This window comes from Phodopus roborovskii, unplaced genomic scaffold (genome assembly GCF_943737965.1).
Source record: "Phodopus roborovskii unplaced genomic scaffold, PHOROB, whole genome shotgun sequence".
In the NCBI taxonomy this organism is placed as follows: domain Eukaryota; kingdom Metazoa; phylum Chordata; class Mammalia; order Rodentia; family Cricetidae; genus Phodopus; species Phodopus roborovskii.
Window position 1 is genome coordinate 6,951,586 of NW_026126461.1, and position 22,534 is coordinate 6,974,119.

The 22,534-nt window shown below is 48.5% G+C and overlaps 1 protein-coding gene across 4 annotated transcripts in view; it reads left to right on the top strand.

Annotated features, from left to right (window-relative positions):
* Positions 1-22,534, top strand: part of Farp2 (FERM, ARH/RhoGEF and pleckstrin domain protein 2) — an 84,844-nt gene that overhangs the window by 59,199 nt on the left and 3,111 nt on the right. For 3 of the 4 annotated variants that reach the window (XM_051190838.1, XM_051190839.1, XM_051190837.1), the window contains exons 14-26: positions 3,009-3,178; positions 6,579-6,668; positions 7,069-7,202; positions 8,032-8,113; positions 10,313-10,550; positions 11,176-11,306; positions 13,267-13,335; positions 13,966-14,055; positions 18,924-19,006; positions 19,655-19,773; positions 20,049-20,206; positions 21,330-21,437; positions 21,699-21,850. In XM_051190838.1, the coding sequence (XP_051046795.1) occupies positions 3,009-3,178; positions 6,579-6,668; positions 7,069-7,202; positions 8,032-8,113; positions 10,313-10,550; positions 11,176-11,306; positions 13,267-13,335; positions 13,966-14,055; positions 18,924-19,006; positions 19,655-19,773; positions 20,049-20,206; positions 21,330-21,437; positions 21,699-21,850 (1,624 nt within the window). The remainder of the gene's footprint in view (positions 1-3,008; positions 3,179-6,578; positions 6,669-7,068; positions 7,203-8,031; positions 8,114-10,312; positions 10,551-11,175; positions 11,307-13,266; positions 13,336-13,965; positions 14,056-18,923; positions 19,007-19,654; positions 19,774-20,048; positions 20,207-21,329; positions 21,438-21,698; positions 21,851-22,534) is intronic. The other variant, XM_051190840.1, reaches the window with a different exon arrangement.

Genomic DNA, 22,534 nt, shown 5'->3' on the forward strand with positions numbered 1-22,534 from the left:
GCGTGCTTGCTGGGGGTCAAATTGAGGACCTTGCAAGTGCTGGAGAAGTATTCTTCCACTACATCCCAGATTATTTAATGTTATCATGATGTCTTATATGTATAATTTCAAGAATAATTTAAAATTTTTTCTAACAGGTTTAACTGTAAAAAGATATGGTTAAGGGTACCTTGTGGTACATTTATGATTATTCACTAAGTTTGAGTTGACAACTTTTTTTATAATATAGATATATGTACAGTGATAATAACATTTTTTTTTGAGACAGGGGTTCTCTGTGTAGCTCTGGCTGTCCTGGAACTGGCTCTGTAGACCACGATGGCCTCAAACTCACAGAGATCCACCTGCCTCTGCCTCCCGAGTGCTGGTATTAAGGGTGTGCGCCACCAATGCCCAGCTGTGATTTTTAACCTCCATAAAACCAAAAGTAGTTTACACTAGCCCTAATCCATCCAAAGTGGAGCCTCCCTCCTTTACAGGCTGCTTACAGGGCTGGGTGTAGACAGTATAAAGGACACCATTTCTGCAAGTTCTGCCCCTACTGCTACTAAAAATTTTAATGTCCGATTTTGTGGCAACCTTTTTTTAAAAAATGAGTATTTTGCCTACATGCATATCTGTTCACTACATGCGCGTGTGGTGCCCACAGAGGTCAGAATAGGTCAGATCTACTGCAACTGGTGTCACAGATGGTTGGGAGCCACCATATTGGTGCTGGGAACCAAACCTGGGTCCTCTAGAAGAACAGCGAATGCTCTTAGCCACCGAACCATCCTTCTAGCTTCTGTGGTGATCTTCTTTGTTTTGTCCGATTTGGTTTGGTTTTGGATTTGTTGGGGGGGGATTGTGTTTTGTTTTGATTTTGGATTTGTTTTGGGGGGTGGGAATTGTGTTTTGTTTTATTTTGAGATGGGACTTGCTGTGCAGCCCAGCTGGCTTATAAATTGCTAGGATTACAGGCAGCCCATGTTCTATATCACCCTGTATCCCAGAAACTTTTTGGTACCTGTCCACTAGAACTTACTCTAGACTTCATATTTTCAAGTGTGATGCTGTGAGGAACCTTAGTGACATGGGTAAAGCAGTGGTCTCTTTTTTGTTTTGGGGGGAGTTGTTTGGTTTTGTTGTTTGGTTTGGGGTTTTTTGTTTGTTTGTTTGTTTGTTTGTTTGTTTGTTTGAGGCAGGGTTTCTCTGTGTAGCCCTGGCTGTCCTGGAACTCACTCTGTAGTTCAGACTGGCCTCAAACTCTGAGATCCACCTGCCTCTGCCTCCCGAGTGCTGGGACTAAAGCTGTGCACCACTACTACCTGGCTCTAAAGTGTGGTCTTTGACGTATTTTTTTTTTATAACTGAATATAAAGCATCACAGCTATTATATTTTAAACACTATAGTTGTAAAGTATAAATTATTCAGAGCTTCTAGATTCTATCTGAATTTTAATTTCATAAAAGGACCCCATGCAGTTCTGACTTACCAGTGACAGAGATTTTGGAGAATAATGCTTGGGATGCACTCGACATAGGGGACAGGTTGGCTCCACAATAGAGAAAGTGAAATGCGGCGACAGGTATCGTTTTATATCATTAATGTTGTTTTTAGCATGTCTCAACCAAATATGTAATAAAGCAAATTTCAATAAACTGGTTGTTAAACTTTCCTATAGTAACACTGTCTAGGTTTTCTATGTTAGTGAATGTTTCCTCCTGCCTTCAGATATGACTTGTGAAAAATTCCAAGGCAGAGTTTTATCAGAATGCTGTCAGAGCATCTTTAAAATGCCTAACAGCAGGCTAGGTCCTTGCAGATCTCTGACTTTGTCAATGTGAAAATAAGGACCTCCTCTGCTCCACCTGCCACACCAGAGGCTGCCCTGCCCAGGGGTTTGTGCCGGTCCTGTGAGTGGGGGCTGCACGCGCCCTGTTCTCGTTTAGGGGCGTTAGTTAAATAACCAAGGTTTAGTCTTCCAAACTGGTCACTGCAGAGGACTTCGCTGGAGGACTCTCAACAGCAGAGCCTGACGATCTTCCACTGAAGCAGTCGTGGGTGGAGTGAGGAGGGTGTGGCATCCTCATAACCAGGGGTCTCAGGCACGTAATAATAATACTTAGGAGTACTGCTAATTTCTGGGTTAAAATACCCTTCACCTGGAAATATAAGGTAAATTTCCATTTCGGTAGTTTCTAAATCACATTTAAATTACTCCTAGAAAATACTATTTGGAGTATAGTACAGTTTGACTGTAGTCTGAACATTTAGGGTGTGAAAGTTGGAGGATAAGAAATTTCATAGTAACTCTCAGGCCAGCCTCGACTGAGAATCTATCTCAGATTAAAAAAAAAAAAAATGCTGTTTTAAGTGTATCTTTAAAGTTTGGCATGTACTAGTTGTTTATTTCCCTTATGAGAATTAAGGAATTTTCTTTTTTAAATGTGGGACAGGATATTACTTTGTAGCCCAGGCTGGCTTTAAATTCATGATCTTCCTGCCTTAGCCTCCTAAGGAAATTTCAAGATTATAAATTGTCAGACGAATTATTGCTCATCATTGGCCTCCTAGGAAATTAGCTAAAATTCTAGTCTATTCGAAGGCAAACACTGTTTTAATAAGGAAAGGAGTTAGGCATTAGTTTTTTAAAATTTTAATATGAGAAACTAACAGGAAAAAAATGCCCCTTGGTGAAAAGCTCAGCAGCTGGAACACAGAATTGGGAAATGAGCAATTTTATGTAATCTAGCTTTTTAAAAAATCAGTAGTAACACAGGCCAAAAACTAGGGGTGCCTCTCAGGTGAGCAGTTTGGTGATGCGTGTCTCTGCCATCCCTGGCCTCCACTGAGCCATGTGTTGGTCCCTGAGACTGGGCAGATTAGCTAGCAGGGTGTTTCCTTTGGTGTCCACACACATTTCCCATAAGAGCTAATTGCAGCGCGAGGTTGACAGTCTAGTGCGAGGGAGGCTAACCTCACAGCTGTTCTCATTTTTACTCCACCCTACCTCATTCATTTCTAGGCTTTTCTGTGGATAGTCCTCAGCCTTCTCTCTGCAGCCAGAAGCGCCAGCTGAGCCTGAGCCCTGAGCCTCAGGCCTCTCTGGGCACAGCTGAGCAGGGCCCGTCCCCTGTCCTAAGCCCTGTCCTCAGTACGGCCAGGATGGACAACCAGGAAGAGCAGAAACACAAGGTGGGCCACTCTTGAGACTGACGGTGCTGCTGGGTGTAAACCCTAACTGGGGAGCCTGCGGGGTGGGCAGAAAAAGACTGCTCACACCCCGTAACCCTGGTACAACGCAACAACAGACTCCCTTTCTGAGGCACTGGTGCTCTTAGAAGTCAAGGCTCCGGGTACACACATCTCCTCATTTGTGTAACAGGCCGTTTTGGCAGCCATGGGTTCCAAGAGTTAGGCTGGATCCTGAAGCTAAGTGGGAAAGGGACAGGCCATTTCCCTGCAGGAGCTGTGGCCTCTCCCTACCTGTTCCTTACTGCCCCCTTGCTTACAGGTGAGTAGCTTGAAGATGCCCTTGCTAGAATGTTGGTTGGGGCGCAGGAAGATCTCATGGGACACTTCCTGGATGAGAAGGGGATCTGGCCAGTGTTAGATAAAGATAGTAGTGGCTGAAGTGGGGATTCCTGAGCTTTGTGACAGGACATGACATGGTGGGCCTGTAGTCCCTGTAGTGAGGGCACAGTTTGAAATAATACAGTACAGAACGAGCAAGCAGAAGGCCCCACTTACTCATAGGTGCCAGGGACAACCAGTTTGCCCTAAGGTAGCCAACCTGGGTTGCAGCTTTACAGGCACTCATGAAGAATGGTCTGGGGGAGGGAATAGACCTAAAATAGAAAGCCATTGTGATCTCTTGGGAGCCACAGCAGGATGAAGAGGGGGTTTTGAGCATCAGCCAGGTGAGTAATAGGGGTGCATAGGTGGGACCTGTCTCAGCACCATCACAGAAAAGCGCCACTTAGAGCACCTGTGCCCCGCTCCGTTTGTATTTGCTATCTGTCACTGTAACATGAACACCAGAGACATCAGTTTATGAAGACACAGCTTTTACTCTGTCTCACAGTGTGGGTGGTTTTAGCCCGTGGTGTGCCGCTCCGCCATGGGCTGACCTGATGGGAGCTCCAGCTGGAACAGAGCCATTTATTTCATGGCCAGGACAAGAAAGAGAGGGCAGGCCGAATCCTGTTAACCCCTTTGAGGACATTCCTGTCCCCAGTGTCCCAGAGTGCTCCAACTGGGTCCTACCGGGTCCCACCTGAAATTCACCACCTTCCCATAGTGCTAAATTGGAGACCAAGCATGTCTGCATGTCGGCTCTTCAGAACAAATCCAAAATGTAGCAAGATTTTAGCCCAGTTATCCAGAGGATGGTGGGGTCAGTGGGACATTTGAGACACCTTAGCAGGGTGAACAAGACCCATTTGCACATGGCGGGCGGGTGTGAGGCAGGCCACTCCTTTCTCTGTGCCCAGGGAGGCTGTAGGATCCCATCTGGACTGGGAGAAGTCCTTTGAACAGGGAGATGGTCACCAAGGCTACCGTGAGGCCTGCAGGCAATCGGTGGCCTACTCCCAGGCCTACAGATCTGCCGGCAGGGCCACTCATGCTTCATTGACCACTCTGTGTTTGGTGTGAACACAACCATCTTGTGGTCATTTTTATTTATTTTGGAAACAATCTTATTTCCTTGGTACCAAAAAAAAAAAAAAAAAAAAAAATGGATCATGGGAACTCTTTTTAACACTGAATTTTAATGTTACCACATTACAAAAAACAAACAACCCAAAATGCTCTGGGCCTGGTTTCTGTAGCACACACAGAGTCAGGACGTGCTTTGGGGTTTCAGACTATGGTAATTGCCATTAAGACACCATCTTCCATGGCCTGATTGTCCCAGGCCAAGGCCAGAAGTGTCCAAAACCAGCAATCAGAATCTCTGTCACCCAGCTCTTCACTGCTGAAAGCTCATGTCAAGCCAGGTGTCATTGGATTTGAGTTTTAAAAAATGTTTTATGGCGCAGAATACAAAAACTATGAGTGGTTATAAAAATAAGTGAGCTCTTCTGCTGGGGGAAAGGGGCCACACTCCCGGAACAACATGGGTCCTGCAGGGTGGGCCCAGGGGTCCAGGCTATCACATCGCTCCCAGCCATTGATGGAGCCGATGCAGGCAATGCACGTGACTTCTGGGGAGAGGATGGCAGCACTTGGCTCTGAAGGATGTTGGCCATATGGATCACAGCGGTGCATCCCTCTGATGGGTAGAAGGCACTACATTCCATGGCTCCAAGGCACATAAGATGAGAGCACCTCATGACTCCTTTATTCCAGGGGCTGTGAGGGATACTGCAGCCCCGTCTGCCCTCCAGGTCCTGCATGCACCCTGCGTGCAAGCTTATCGTAGTTCATTCACATTGGCCCCAAACCCTGCAAAGCACCAGAGGTCAGATGACTCCTTCATCCCTCTCCTTCCTACATCCCTCCCTGTGCCTCGGCGGTTGTCCTGTTTGCTGCCCCCTCTACCCACTCCGTGTGAGTTTGTGGCCTGATCGCATTCTTCGCAGCCTTCAGCCTTTCTGCCTTTTTCTCTCCGTGGCAGTGCTCTGCTATGATTTGCAGCCCCTCCTTGACTTTGCATGTTGCTTTTGCACATGGGACAGGCCAGCCCTGATGGGGACAGGTCCAACTTAGGTCCTGTGAAAGCCAAGCCTGGAGTTGGGCCTGGCATCTGCTTCCACAGTCAGGAAGCATGTCAGCCAGCTTAGCCCTGTGCCATAGGCACACTCAGGGTAGACACTGGTAGTTTTCGTTGTTACTTTTATGAGGTAAGATTAATTATTCTCTTAATTAAAAAAAGTATGCTGAGTCATACCTCCAGCCCGTTTAGTTATTTTAATCATATACTTACATTTTTGTTTATTTTGCCTGCATGTGTATATGTGTACCATGTGTATGCAGTGCCCACAGAGTCCATCAGGTTCTCCTGGGACTGGAATCACAAGTGCTTGTCTGACATGTGGGTGCTGGGATTTGAACCTGGTCCCCTGCAAGAACATCCAGGGCGGTTAACCATTTCTGCAGCCCTTAACCACATACACACATTTAAACATTCACTCATGGTTCTTTATCTTGTAATCAAATAATTGCATAGCAATTATTTTCTTCAAAGAATAACTTACAATGAGGGTGAAATGTTGACAGAAATGTAGGTGGGCTTAACTGGGTGCATTTGTTTACCAGTGAATCTCCATCTAGAGAGATGGCTGTGTAGTTAAGAGCCCTTGCTGATCTTGCAGAGGGCTCAGTCTGAGTTCCCAGCGTCGACATCAGGTGGTTTGCAACCATTTATAACTGAAAACCAGTGACCTAGCCTCTGCAGGCACTTGTACATGTGCAGTACATAGGCACACATTCAGACATGTACAAATAAAATAAACTTTTTACAGTGAGCCCCTCTAGGAATTATGCAGGAATTTCCAAACTCCTGTCTGCTTGAGCATAGCGTGTTACAAACGCCCGGCTCCTTCTGTATTGAAAGGGTGATGCGGCTCATGTTCCTCTCTGCCTCTTTCAGCATATGCCGGAAGACGAGGCCTATTTCATAGCCAAGGAGATTCTCGCTACAGAACGAACCTATCTGAAGGATTTAGAAGTTATTACTGTGGTATGAAACCTTAGTCCTTGATCGTTTTTTATTTCCGTAATGTGTTTTAGATATAAACCCAGAGGCACCATCCTGAGACGTCTTTAGCCATCTTGAGACTTACTTATGTAAATTCTGTGGAATATGCGTGCCTTATAGCACGATGTCTAAGTCATGATAAAGTCCATTGTCTTAAGTTCTCACGGAGCGGTGAAGCTTAGGGTGTCTCTGTCCAAAAGCGTTGACCTAGAATTGTTTATATCTGAAAATTATACAGTCAACGAAGAGGATACATGGAGCGCTGGTTTAGGCTGTCTTTACAAGCTGGAGGAACTTTGCTGGGTGCCCTGAGGTCAGAAGCCCTCAGAGGCGGGGTCTTTCAGTTCCCAGTTGAGCCTCTCATGCCAAACTCCTCCCACAGTGGTTCCGAAGTATGGTGGTCAAGGAGGATGCCATGCCTGCCGCCCTGATGACCCTGCTGTTCTCCAACATTGACCCAGTCTACGAGTTCCACAGAGGTTTCCTGAATGAGGTGGAGCAGAGGCTGGCGCTCTGGTAACAGTCCTGTATATCAGAGGGTCTTATTTCCCTGACCCCACCCCTCCCCAGGACTCTCCCCCAGGACTCTCCCCCCCCCACTCTCCCCCAGGACTCTCCCCCAGGACTCTCCCCCCCCACTCTCCCCCCACACTCTCCCCCACAATCTTCCCCCCCACTCTCCCCCAGGACTCTCCCCCAGGACTCTCCCTCAGGACTCTCCCACCTTCTGACACCTCCATGTAGATGTCCTTGACCTCCTCTGCACACCCAGCTGGCTCCTTGGCCTGGGTCACTGGACAAGCAGTCCCCGAGTCCTGAACTCTCCTTAGGGAGTATCCACCCTTCACACCATCACGTGCCTCAGGAAGTATCCATCTTCAGGAACTAATTTTGAACAACCATTGTTTCATAGAAGTATATTTCAAAATCCTATTGGGTGAGATAGAATAAATTGTAATAACAGTTAATTTTATTTATCCTATTCCAGGAAAGAGAATACAGGAGCAAGTTAAAAAGAAAAAAAAAAAAAATAAAAATCTGTTTTGACTTGGTTGCCATCGTACTTAGAGAGATGCATAAATGTTGCTGTCAAATTAAGTTCTTCCCCCTGGATACACCTCCATTCTTGACTGACTGCTAGGTGTAGTGACACATGCCTGTAATTCCAGCACTAGGGACACAGGACAGACAGGAGAACCCATGTGGGGGACAGCTTCATCTACACAGTCAAGCCCTGTCTCAAAAAAGGAAGGGGGACTATGACCACAGCAACTTGTTACACAAAACCATGGTATTTTCTGTAAGCTTCCATGGGTATATAAACTGCCTTCTTCCTCTAATCCAGGGAATCGCCCTCCAGTGCCCAATTAAAGGGTGATCATCAACGAATTGGGGACATCCTCCTCAGGAACATGCTTCAGCTAAAGGTAAGACAGGTCTGTGTGGTAACTCCAGGCCGAACATGAAAGCTGTGAAGGAAATGTCTGTGGTGGTCTAGGAACAGTGTCCCCTCACAGCAGCATCCCCAGAACCAGCCCATCTCATCATTCTCCACAACAGGGCTCCCTCAGAAGAGGGTTCTTCTCGGCACAGTACACGCTCCACTCAGGACAGTGTCCAAAATTGTCCCCTGGACAGTGTTATACGTGCACAGCAGTGCTGTCTTAGCAATGTCCTCAGCACAGTGAAGCACAGTCCCTCTCAGGGATTCCTCGAACATGGCTCCCCTGGAGTACTAGTGCTGTCAAGAGAGTCTCTTCAGAAAAGACGTTCTTAGAGCAGGGTCCCTCAGAGCTGCCTCTCCCTCAGAGTCTAATTCCTTAGCAAGATCCCCTCAGAACAGCAGCCCCCAGAACAAGGTTTCACCTAAGACATGCTTAAAACAAAGGCCTCTCAGAAAAAGATGTTCTTCCCAAGAGAGTATCCCCTCTAGATCAGCTCTCCACAGAACATGGTTTCAGGAGGGGCTTACTGGGTGCAGCTTTCCCTTCAGAATGCCTTCCTCACAGTAGTATTCCCTAGAGTGGCCTTACCACTCAGAACAGCTTTTTTCTAAGCATGGTTCCACTCAGAACTGAGTTCTACAGAACAGTGATCTCCTAGAAGGGCAGACCTCTTTCCCCTCAGAACATTGCTCTCCAGAATTAAGGTTCCCTTCTAGTACAATGTTCTTTCAGTGCGGTGTTCTCAGAACAGCATTCCTGGGTTGGGGGGGTGGTACAGTGGTTAGAGCACTTGCAGCACCTACAGAGGACCTGGGTTGGGTTCCCAGCACCCACGTTGTATCTCACAACCTGTAACTCCAGTTATGGGGGGCCTGGTACCTGCTTCTGAGAGGTAGAAGCAGGCAGAGCCAGGGCTACATGGAGAAACCCTGTCTCAAAAACACCGTGTGTGTGTGTGTGTGTGTGTGTGTGTGTGTGTGTGTGTGTGTGTGTGTAAGAAGGGAGAAGGAGATAAGGCTTTCCCCAGGAAGGGGTCTCCTCAGAATATGTTTCCCTCAATTTGATGGATTCACTGTTCACATCATTTCTCTCTGAATAGGGTTCCTCATATCCAGATTCCCTTCACAATACCTTTCCCCAGAGAACTGTTTCTTTCTATAATTTCTTTCTTTTTCATTTTTGTTTTGTTTGGTTGCTTGCTTTTTGGGTTTTCAAAACAGGGTTTCTCTGTGTAACAGACCTAGCTATTCTGGAACTCATTTCATAGACCAGGCTGGCTTTGAACTCACAGAGATCCACCTGCCTTTGCCTCCCAAGTGCTGGGATTAAAGGCCTGCGCCACCACCACCATCCCAGCTTCAATATAATTTCTTAAAGCAGTTTTCTCTTGGAGTAACATTCTCCCAAAACATTTCCCTAGACAGCTTTCCAAGCAGACATATACACCTCAGAATCAGGTTTTAGTCGGAATATCTTCCTCTAGCACATGTATCCTCAGGACAGCGTCTTTTTAAACAGGGCTCCTGTCAAAGCAGTCACCCTGGAGCAAACCTCCCTTAGAGGAGTGATCCTCAGAACATGCACCTTCAGCTTAGCATTAACCCCAGCAGGGTTCCCCTAGAATCATGCTTTTATCCAGCACAGAGTTCTCCTCAGAACACAGTGCCTGAAACAGAATTCCCCTAGGCCATTGTTACCTTTCAGCAGAGTAGCCCTCAGCACAGGGATCCCTTCAGAACAGTCTCCTCAGGGCAGAGTTTCCCAAACCATGGTTGCTCCCCCTCCCCAGTAACGGAGTCAGCACTGGGCAGAGAGAGCGCAGATGCGGTTAGTTCTTGCCCAGTTGTCAGGGTGCCCCATAGGCGAGCCCCCCTAGCTCCATTCTTTATCCACAAATGGATGAAACGCTGTGGTCTTCTGCCACGTGAGAGTGCAGTGAGGGATCGGTCAGCAGTGGCCCTGGAGAGGGACCGGCTGTGGAACAGCTGAGCCCTGGGAATTGAATGAGGCTCCCACCAGGGTGGGGTCTGCGATGGGGAAAGACGGAGTTCTGTGGAAACAGAAACTTGGCGTGTACCTACCAAAGCGCCCATCCCCGTTATGCCCGTCACACTGGGGGTCCTTCCCGCTGACAGGCCCCCATCCTACCATCGAGTCTTCACCTGAGCGTTGTCTCTATAGGCGTTTACTAGCTACTTCCAAAGACACGACGAGGTCCTCACCGAACTGGAAAAGGCCACAAAACACTGTAAAAAGCTGGAGGCTGTCTACAAAGAGTTTGAGCTCCAGAAGGTCTGCTACTTGCCTCTCAACACGTTCCTGCTGAAGCCGGTCCAGAGGCTCGTACACTACCGCCTGCTGCTAAGCCGCCTGTGTGCTCACTACTCCCCTGGGCACCGTGACTATGCCGACTGCCATGGTGAGTGAGGGCACGGTGACTTCACTTTGAGGGCGGACTGGCAGTGTAGACTACGCTGGCTCTGCCCGAAGCGGACAGCCTCGGTGTTCATAACTGCCTGCTGGCCTCGCCCTCTTTCAGCTGCTTCGGAGAAGCATGCTCCGGGCTTTACCCATGCAGGACCTGCCTTTCTGCCCAGGCACGGTCTCTCTCAGCCCTGACCACCTTCCATGGGGTGGGGTACTGTGACCAAGGTGGTCGTCTTCGGTCGGGATCACTTACAGGAGGGCACTGGGGGGTGGCGCCTATCCCAGAGTGGCCTCTTTCTTGTGGGTGTTTCTGTCCTAGAAGACTTGACTCTAAAATTAGCAAATATTTGAGCCAAGCAGCCTGTTGGAAGTTTCTGGCATAAGTAAATCATATATTTTTATTTGTTAAAGGGACAAAAGAATGAAGTCTAAATCTTGTTCATTTACAAATAAAAATTTTAGTTATAGCATAAATTTAGTACAAAAACATTCTGTCCATAAGTCATTGAAATTGTTGTCCTGCAAGGAGTCTGCAGTCCCTCAGATTAAAGCTCTTCCAGTAGGCAGAGAGTGGGGGTCTTGTTCAGGGCTCTGAACTGAGGGACCTGTCCACACAGAGGCTCTGAAGGCCATCACGGAAGTGACCACCAGGCTCCAGCACAGCCTTACCCGGCTAGAAAACCTGCAGAAGCTGACAGAGCTCCAGCGGGACCTGGTCGGTGTAGACAACCTCATAGCTCCTGGGAGGGTGAGTGGCTACCCTTGGGAAAGATTTATGCCTGTTGTCTCTAATCGAATTTTATTGATGTAGTCTAAAACTCGACTTTTTAAAGTATGTGATCCAGTGGCTGTCAGTGTGCCCACAAAGTTATGCAGTCAGCATCACTAATTGGGAACATTTTCATTATCCCCAAAAGAACCCCCAAGACCCGTTAGTGGTCAGTCCCCATTCTGGTAGTATCCGGTATGGCTGAGCCACCTCGCAAGTGCTGGGAGACTAAAGAAAGCAAAAGTTCACACCTCTAATCCCAGCAATCGGGGCTGAGGCTGGAGGATTTTGAGTTTGAGGCCAGTTTAGGCTGCATCGTGAGATTCTGCCTCAGAAGTCTGAGATGGGAGCCACAGAATAGTGCTTGTCACACCGTCTCCCCTTCTCTGGGTTGTCTCTTTACCCTCATTGGTTATATCACTTATAATATTAAAACTTTTCATTTTAATGATGCTCAAGTTATCGTTAGCTGTTCATGCCTTAGGTGCCATATACCAGGAAATATTTCCTAGCCCAAGATTCGTCCCTGTTCCTTTTCCTTCTCCTTCCTTTCTTTGGCAGGGTCTCATGCAGCCCAGACTGACCTCAAACCCACTTGTGTTCAAGGATGACCTTGAACTTCTAGCCCTCCTGTTTCCCTGCCTCCCCCTCCTGAGTGATGGTTTTGCAGTGTGCATACAACACTCAGTTTATGTGACAGCTGGGATAAAACATGCGTGCCTATCGTGCACCGCCTGAGCCGCGTGCCCAGTCTGACCTACGTCGTCCAATCTGATCCCTTTGCACATGGGTGTCAGGCTACCTGGGCACATCTGTTGAGTCGTCTTACCTCCTTATAAAAATTTTAAAGCCCAGTGGGTGTGGGGGCTCCTTTCTGGACTTGCAGTTCTGTCCCAGGGGTCAGTGTGTCTCTTGTCATTGTGTCGTCACCAGAGCCTTTAGCTCTGGACTCAGTCCTGTTGATGGAGGAAGCAAGCTTAGTTCCTGGCCCTGCTAAGCACTAACTGCTACACGAGTTCACAGACAGGGTGGCAGACCTTCCCTTCTCCTAGGGAAACAGTCTCCTAGGGCTGTTTTTCATCTCATGTCAGTAAGCAGGCGGTCTTCCTCCGTGTGCTTACTTGGTATCTGGAGGGCTATGCCCACCCAGGCTTCTGTCGTTGTGTTCAGATTGCCCCCCCTTTTTTTTTTTTACTTTTTTGTTTTTGTTTGTTTGTTTGTTTTGAGACGGAGTCTCACTGTGTAGCCTTGGCTGGCCTGGAACTACACTATGTAGACTAAGCAGGCCACAAACTCATAGAGATCCACCTGCCTCTGCCTCCCAAGCATAGGGATTTAGGGACTGCACCACCACACTTGGCTCCTTGACTTTGGAAGCGTTTGTGGCAATAGGGTCCCTTGTCTTTAGTCAGTGGTCCAGTGAGGGGTAGCTAACTCCAATGTTTGTGGAGACTTTCCCTTCTCATACCTGCTCTGGCCAGCCTTTCCCACAGCAGAACTCAGATGGACTCTTCCTGACCTAGTCTCCCTGTGTCTCTCCACTAGAGAGTGTACCTCTCGGTTCCCTTGTCTCAGGGCACGCAGTTGGCTGGGGACCAAGTTGGCCCCAGGATGGGGCTTGGGTAACTAGGGGTACATTTACAGAGTAGGATGCCCCAGAGGGCTGCCACTCAGCAGGGCTTTAGTAAGCCAGAGGGGCTGGCAAGACAGCTCAGCAGGATGAGATGGTGCAGGCCTGACACCCTGGTTTGTTCCTACGTCCCACAAAATGGCCGGAGAGAGCCAGCACTGAGGACTCTCTTCTGACCTCCACATACATGCTATGGCATGTGCACACAAGCAAGCTAGTTAGCTAGAGGTTGGCTCCCAGGACCTCTGGCCCAGCCAGCACACGGACGGCTGTTGCAGCTTTGCTCACGGGACCCTAATTACCTTTCAGGAGTTCATCCGGGAGGGCTGTCTTCACAAGCTCACCAAGAAGGGCCTGCAGCAGAGGATGTTTTTCCTGGTACGCTTCCCACTGTGCACTGGGGGAAAGAGTGGGTAAAATCCCATCGGGACAGCTGGCCCTCTGCCTGCCAGCTCGGAGTCACCTGGGAAATCAGGAGGTCTCTTGAGAGTGAGCAACAGGAGGTGGCTGCTTAACCTGGGCTGTCCGCTGTTCCTATCCCACATCCTGGGACGACAAGCAAAGCCAACATAGAGATGGCCGTGTGGCTACAGAAATGTTCTGGTGGCCCATCGACAGCCAGGGCGTCTCAGTGCTGGCCTAGAAATGGGGGCACAGAGGACCTGACCCGTGTGACCTCGTCTTACCAGGTTTCTTTTCCAAGTGCCCCAGACTTGATCTGTGCAGATGAGGAGCCGAATGTCTGCACCAGCCAGAGCTCCTGGCTGCGTTGACTAGCTAATCCAGACCAGAGGGGACTGGGGAGTGGCCCCCCCAATTTTACTAGCTCATGTGACTCCTACATAAAGGGTCAAAGGGATGAGTTTCCCCCCAACAATCTCCAGTAGTTCCGTAGGTCTGGTAGACACATCATGGCCATCTGTAATTCATGCGAGTCTAACTATGTTTACATTGAAACTTTGTCCCATGTTTGTACAATTCACTTGTCTAAGGCTGTCCATCGCTCAGTTCTCAGATATGTTGCTGTATACAAGCAAAAGTGTCACAGGAACCAGTCATTTCCGGATCCGTGGCTTCCTTCCTCTTCGTGGCATGCTGGTGAGTGGTCGGCTTACCTGAGGTTGGGTGTTCGGGTACTGGCCTGGGCTTCTGGCCCACCTCCCTCCCATGACGGCAAGGCTGAGGCCATCTTAGTGGAGCAGGTTACTTGACATCAAGGGGATCTGTAAGGAGTACGGTTTTTCCTCCCGCCGCCAGTCTTGTCCCGCCGCCGCGCCAGCCCCAAATAACACACAGAGACTCTGTATTTGATATTATACTGTTGACCAGTTACTACTTTCTTATCGGCTAGCTCTGTCTTAAGTATTAACCCATTTGTGTTAATCTATGTATTTCCACGTGGTCTTCTTACCCGGAGCTGGCTGCCATACTCCCTTCTCCCTACTCTCCATCTTGGCTCCTCCTTACTACTTCCTCTTTCCTCGTCTCCTAGTCCCTCCTATCTTCCTTTCCTATTGGCCAACAGTGCTTTATTATTAACCAGTATGAGAAATTAACCAGTATGCCATGTAGTTACATTGCTCACCCGAAACAACCATCTCTTGGCGGGACACAGGCTTGTAGTCCCTGTACTGTGCTTGACACAAAGCTGCCTGTGGCTACCGTGGCTCTCTGGACACCCTGCAGATGTGCCCATGGGCATGTCTGACATGGAATAACCACTGACTTTAACATAATCATAACAGTTTGTCAATGTGGCCTTTGGAGGGTAATGAAACCCAATTTAAGAGCTGCAGAGATGGCTGAGAACTGAGGAGGGCTTGCTGCTCTTCCGGAGGACACAAGTTCAGTTCCCAGCACACATGTCAGGCAGCCCACAGCTGCCTGTAACTCAGGCACGGAGGGACTCACTGCCATCTATGAGCACCCACACACACAGGCACACACTCACACACACAGGTGCACACACTCACACACAGGCACAATCACACACACAGGCACACACACAGGTGCACACACACAGGCACACACTCACACACAGATACATACACAGGCACACACACAAGCACACACTCACACACAGGCACAATCACACACACAGGCACACACAGGTGCACACACACAGGCACAATCACACACACAGGCACAATCACACACACAGGCACAATCACACACACAGGCACACACACAGGTGCACACACACAGGCACACACTCACACAGGCACACACTCACACACAGGTGCACACATACACACACACAGGCACACATTCACACACAGGCACATACTCACACACAGGCACACACACACAGGCACACACACACACACGCACCCCTTTAAAAACTAAGAGCTGGAGATGGCTCAGCATTCAAGAGTACCAACTGCTCTCACAACCAACTGTGACTCCAGCCCCAGGGGATCCGACACTGCACTGTCTTATTGTCCAGGTAGGCACTGTGTGCACGTGTGCAGATACACATAAAATGAAATCTCAAAACAAATTTTATAAAAAGAAAACCCTGTTTAAAGTCACAGAGAGCCAGGAAGATCCAGAGCAGTGAGCACTTCTCACTGTGGGTCACGGCCCCGCTTGGGCTCCAACGAACCTTTCCCAGGGGTCACCTAAGCCCATTGGAAAAGACAGACATTTATATTACAATTCATAACAATAGCAAAATTACAGTTACGAAGCAGCAAGGAAAATAATTTGATGGTTGTGGGAGGGACAACATGAGGAACTGTATTAAAGGGCCGAAGCATGAGGAAGGGTGAGAACCACTGCTCTAGAGGCTGTCTTCCCTACAGTAGTCTAGAACCTGGCCTGGAACTTGTCCTGGACATTGAAGGCAAGGGCAGTACAGAATGTTTCCATAGCCTCTGCTCAGCCTCACAACAGATGTCTGTAACACTGACTCCACTTGCTGAGCATAGCAGGGGCCACCTCAGGAAGCCAGCCCAGGTGTTTGATGGTTCGCTTTTAAAACATACATTCCTATGGGGGGACGGAAATACTGATAAACGTCACTGTGACTATAGCACTCCAGGTTTAGCTGTGTGACTTGTCACCTGTTGCCACCGTCTGTCTACAAACTGCTTTATGAACAGCGCTGTTTTTCTCAGTAACTTGTCGTGAGCACTGCATTACATTCTGACTTCGCTGGTGTAGGGGAGGGACCTGCTGACAAGTAGAAAGCTCCAGTGTGCCTAACTTAACATGTCATTAGGCCAACATGGTCTTTCAAGAGTGTACACCACATTGCTGGGCTTCTGTCTCTCAAACATCAAGTCCCTCCTCCCAGGAGGTCCCATAATGCAAAGCACCTGTTGCTTTTTAATGGCTTTGCTCGACACTGTCCAGCAGTAGCATCAGTCAGCTACCCACAGTGAGTTCTAGATGTGTACCTGGCCCACAGTGCAGGAGGACCATCCCTCTGCCTTCCCTACCCTAGTGAGAGGGCAACATCATTTTCCTCTCTGGCCTTGGACGATTGGAGAGGCTAACCAAGTCCCTAGTCTTGGCACTTTGTTTTTCTGCAAAGTAATCACTTAGTGTGTCTGTTGCCTTGTCTCCATTTGTGCACATTAGTGAAACCTTCTCATAGTAAAACTGGCTAGTCAATCTTTACAGGCATGTGGTGTGTGTGCAGTTGCATGTGTGCATGTCTGTGGGAGTGCGGATGGATATGGGAGCCCACAGGTCAACAGTGGGCTCTTATTTTGTAAGACAGTCTCTTTGAACCGAGAACTCACTGACTAGCCAGTGGGCTCCAGGTATCTGCCTGACGGTCTCTCCAGGGCTGGGATGACAAATGTTCATTATCATAGCTGGGGATCTGCACTCATTACTGAACTGAGCTGTCTGCTCTGCCCCAGCCCTCAAATGCTTCTATCTTGCAGTAATTACCTTTCTAAGTCTCTCTACAATTTAGTGGAATTTAAAATTTTATATCCTGTAGAAGTGTTGTTTAGGAATGGTCTCTGAATATGGAGGGTGGCATTAACCATTTGTTGAAGGAATGATGGAGACATATTGCTGTGGTCAGTTTTTCCTGCCCTTCCCATGAGGGCTTCATTTAGCCCTTTTAGGCTAGACACATGCTGTATTGGCTTTTAGGTTTTGGTGTTTTTACAGGGTCTTTCTGCATAGCCCCAGTTGTTCTGGAACTGTGTAGAAAAGACTGTCTCAAATTCATGACATTGCCTCTGTCCATTTCCTGAGTGCGTAGGATTAAAGGTGTGTGCCATCACACACGGTACTATTGGCACTTTTTAATGTTTTAAGGTGGCTTTTGGTTTTGTTTTAGTTTTGGTTTTTTGAGACAGGGTTTCCTCTGTATTGCTTTGGAGCCTGTCCCGGAACTCGCTCTGTAAACCAGGCTGGCCTCGAACTCAGAGATCCGCCTGCCTCTACCTCGAGAATACTGAGATTAAAGGCGTGCGCCACGAAAGTCCAGCTTAAGATGTATTTTTATTTATGTGTGGGTGTGTGCATATGTGTACTGGTGTCCTTGGATGCCAGAGGAGGGTGTTGGTACCCTGGAGCTGCAGTTACAACTGTGAGCTGTCCAAGTGAACTCTGGTCCTGTGAACGAGCAGCAAGCGCCCTTAACTACTGAGCCATATCTGTGGTTTCATTTCCCAGTCTTGTAGAGTCCACTAGGCGTACTTAGCTAAGGATGTAGAATTTCTTTTCTCCATGTAGTCATTCTCCCTGTCGTTGGTGGGAGCTGCATGTTCTCACTGAACTCAAGGACTGTGTCTATTGTGTGACAACCTCATCTTCTACCTCACTCGGCTGCAGTGTCATCCATGGTGGAGACAGCCACCATGTGAGGGACTACATCCTACCCCATCTTTGTAGGGTCAACAAGATAAAGTATTCGATGTGCAAGCCTGACAACTCAAGCTGGGTCTCCTGGAACCCATGTGAAAGTGGAAGTAGGAAAACTGTGCGTGCACGCGCACACACACACACACACACACACACACACGCTATACACTTGATGACACACCCTTTTTAAATGCATTCAATTATTGCAAGTAAACTTTGGAGTCATTTAGACTAATTACATTCCAAAACACCATTGGCATCAACTGAAATCACATGAAATTTAAATACTGACATGGGGGAAGGCCAACAGTCCACGTTCTATTTAATGGCAGGTGGGATGCCAATTCAGATCTTTTATGTCGAGAGTGGAGCTCAGGGATTTTTGTCTTGTGGGCTCTGTATAGGGAACTGTGTGTTCTTTGGGTCCTCTGGAACTGGCTACATAGTTTGTGTCCTTATCTAAACTATTCAGAAGAAGAGAGTGGTTCTTGGCTTGAGAGGAGCTTGGTCATGTTAAAACAGTTTCATTGTATTGTGGAAGGTATTTACTGTCAGGAATATTAGAAGTGTTGCCTCTCAGCAGAGGTGTTCCCAGTGTGTAAAGAAATCACTTTTCTGACCTCTGATGGGATGAATTCCATCAGTAAGCTTTCTAGCATCGACCCATCCATGCACTCCATCTTGCCTGGTGCTGGGACACTTCTTATATGTCTTTAGGTTTGATTTGGTAATAGTTTATCTTGGAATTATCCCACTGAGTCATCAGTATGGTTTGGTTGAAATCGGTATGCAGTGACTGTTCTTGGTCTCTTGGTCTCCGATAAAGAGATTGGAGCCAGTTCGACAGATGAATTTTCCAAGATGCTCAACATCTTCTTTGCTTGATTTTCAGCTAATAGTGCTGGACCCACCGGTGAGTATTTCTCTAGATCAGACCTCAGTCGCTTGGCAGCAGCTGCCAGAATGTAGGGTTACGAGTGTGCCCCTGTACTTCCCTTGTAGTTACCTAGGCTTAGACTACAGCCTTCCAAGCCAGCTGCGCCTAGCCTTGTTGGCAGTCATTTTGCATGTGCCTCGGGTCAGGGCTCAGCAGCGTTCTCTAGCTCATGGGCTGTCACCTCTTCTCTCTCCTGCAGGTGGAAGAAAGCGAGAACGAATGGTCTGTTCCTCACTGTTTCACCATCTACGCAGCTCAGAAAACAATTGTGGTAGCGGCCAGGTAAGAGCCTGCCTTCTTCAGGATTGAGAACAGGACCCGCTGCAGGGATGAGGACCTCAATACCAACCCCCGGGGCCTCATGGGACTCAGCTCCATTTCCAGGTTACACGGGCAAAGGGGTATCTTCTCCCTTGTAGGCAGATGATTGTTGACAGTTGTGCTTTTCAAGACACCAACCATATGGTGTTTGAGAAGGTGTCTGTGCTCAAGGGTTCATGGCAGTTGGTGTAAAGGCACCAGCACTCCCACCCCTGGCAAGGGAAAATACTTATCATGGTGAAAGTCAGCTCAGGGGCACAGCAAGATGCAAATTGAGGCTTTCTCCTCTCGGGATCAGTGAGTTCTCCAGGTGTAGTTCCCACCAGGAAATGCCACCTTAGTCATGAACCAGATCCAGTCTTGTTTCAACATTGAGACTTTTGGTAATAAACTCGGTAGTTATAGCAACGATGCCTGCTGTTTCTCCAGCTCCTCCCAGCTCACCCTAGTAACAGGCTGGAGAAGGCATGGTCAGAAAGACCACCCTCAGGTCCCAGGGGGATGGAGCAGGTGCCCAAACCAAACTTGTCTCCTGACACAAAAGGCCAGGACTTCACGCCAGGAAGGGCTGCCCTGCAGAGACGGCTAACTTGACTTTCTCCTTTCCAGCACTCGGCTAGAAAAGGAAAAGTGGATGCAGGATCTGAATGCAGCCATCCAGGCAGCCAAGAGTACTGGTGACATGTCCCCGGTGCTGCTGGGAGGGCCACTGTGTCCTCGAACCCCCAGTGAGTTCTGACTCAAGGCACCCCAGGAGAGGCCTGCTGTAGTTCTGAGAGCTTTTCTAAAAATTGCTTTCCTGATCTTGGTCAGCATGCCAGGCCCCATGAGCTTCCCTCCCATACACAAGGAAAATAAATGGCCACGATCAGGTGGAAGGGTTCTCGGGCTATCTAGCACCATATGGTTTTTGTCTGGCTGCTGACTTGGGTACCAAGGGCCTTTCCCCCATATCCTGGAGGAGCCTCGTGGGGGTGTGGTGCCAGGTGCTAACTCTCCCCAGGATCGTCTGATGAGGTCTCTCTGGAGGAATCGGAAGATGTTGGAGGAACCCAGGGCTCCCTGGAAGGGAGCAGCCAGCACCGGGCCAACACCACGATGCATGTGTGCTGGTACCGCAACACAAGTGTGTCCAGAGCCGACCACAGTGCAGCCGTTGAGGTATGACTGTTACAAGCACACGTCCCGAGGGCTGTGCTGGCTAATAGGGAGGGAACCAGGAGGACAGCTGCCTCCTGCCCCCTCCCCCACTGGCAGAAGCCAGTTTAGGTCTCACTGTCTACTTAAGCTCTCTTTGAGAAGGGACTTCACACCAGATGTCACCTGGTGTCTTGAAAGGGTAGTCAAGGCAGAGAGAGGCATTCATCTATGGTGGATTTGGAGAAAGGCCCACTTGTTGCCCTAGGACTCTGCTGTCTCTGGTCTGCCCACAGCCTTTCCCACTTCCCATTCTGGGCTCATGCTCACCCCACTTAGCGAGCACTAGTGGCTGTACACATCAGCTTCACACACCCTCGTGTTATTCAGCCTAGCATCTCTACACACCCATTCCTGGACTTGCTCCCTCCACCTGACTCCAAGTTCTCCACAGCCTCATCCCTACTCTATTGGGCCAGGCTCAAGACTCTGCATGGGGGTCAGAGCACAGCAGATCCCTAGTGAGGCCAGAGATACCTACATATCATCGTAGGTGGGGGACTCTTGGGAAGCTAGGTAGCACTTATTAGGAAGCTAGGCAGCACATATTAGACAAGAGCCCTGGAGAAGGGAAGGGTCAGTGGGCTGGCCGGGGTGTCTTTCCAGTGCTGCACTTAAATGCCTTCTCCCACAATTTCAAAAAGCCTTCCAGACTTGGTTCAATGTGTCATCACCATCCTCACCTTCTCTTGTAGGTTTGTAAATGGTGATACATAATTATATTATGTATCAGGAAGAGAAGTATCCTACTTGAGTGTTTGGGACATCGGTTCCCAGACTAACATCCTGTTGTCAGGTCTTAAGTATGCACAAATCTTGTAGATAAAAATGCTGAGCATCAGCTGGGCGGTGTTGGCACACACCTATAATCCCAGCAATTGGGAGGCAGAGGCAGGCAGATCCCTTGAGTTTGAGGCCAGCCTGGTCTACTGAATGAGTTCCAGGCCAGGGCTGTAGAGAAATCCTGTCTTAGGGAAGACATGCAGAGCCTGTGTGTGGGTATTCTGGCTAGTTGTCAGGGTCATGGAGCTGATGACGCTGCCCAGCAAGGATTATGGTGAGAGCAGAGTGCTTTTTCTACCGACAGAACCAGCTCTCAGGATATCTGCTGAGAAAGTTCAAGAACAGCAATGGCTGGCAGAAGCTTTGGGTGGTCTTCACCAATTTCTGCTTGTTCTTCTATAAAACTCATCAGGTATGTTGAGTCTAACTGGAGTCTAGGACAGGGCACAAGACACACACCTGCTTATGTTTCTTCTTCCCAGTCTGATGCTGACTCCACCGCGATATGAAAATAGAATTAGCCTTTCTCACTGTGGGTCTTCTGTACAAACTTGCATTTTCTTGGGAGAATCAGTGGAACTAAGTGAAGGCCTGGGAGGTTCACAGCACTGGGCTCCCTTAGTGCAGACCTATATCCTATCCCCAGTGACCCTGTTCCTGTGCTTACCTCCAGGATGACTACCCCCTGGCCAGCCTCCCACTATTGGGTTACACTGTGAGCCTCCCCAGGGAGGCTGACAGCATCCACAAAGACTACGTCTTCAAGCTGCAGTTCAAATCTCACATCTACTTCTTCAGGGCTGAGAGCAAGTACACATTTCAAAGGTAACTCTGCAATGCTGCTTTTGCTCATCGCCATTCATAGAGCCAAATTTTCCAGTTCCCAGAAAACAAGGGTTGGATAACGCTTGCAGGATTTGCTTCCAGTGTATGTTCATGTTTGTGTGTGGCCACTAGTGTACATATGTACATGTATGTATACACATAGTGACAAAGTACAACTTTGGGAAGCTTTTTTTTTTTTTAAATGTTCATTGGTGTTTTCTGTCATGTATTTCTGTGTGAGGGTGATGGATCCTCTGGAACTGGAGTTACACAGTTGTGAGCTGCCATGAGGGTACTGGGAGTTGAATCTGGGTCCTCTGAAAGAGTAGCCAGTGCTCTTAACCACTGAGCATTCTCTCCAGCCTCCCCCCCCCCCCACACACACACTTATTAAAATCTCTTATTGTAGGAAGGGAACATGGGCATGTGTGTGGAAATAAGAGGACAACATTGTGGAGTTGATCAAACTCAGGCTGCCAGGCATGCATGGGAGGTGCTATTACCTGCTCATGCCTTGTTTTTTGAGAGGTGTCTCGCTTGGGGCTCACTGATTAGGCTAAGCTGCCAGCTGACCGGAGTGCCTCCTCAGTGCTGGGATTACAAGTGCACAACACGCCTTGCTTCTTACTGGGTGCTAGGGATGAAACTCAGTTCCTCGTGCTTGAGCAGCACACTCTCTCCTGG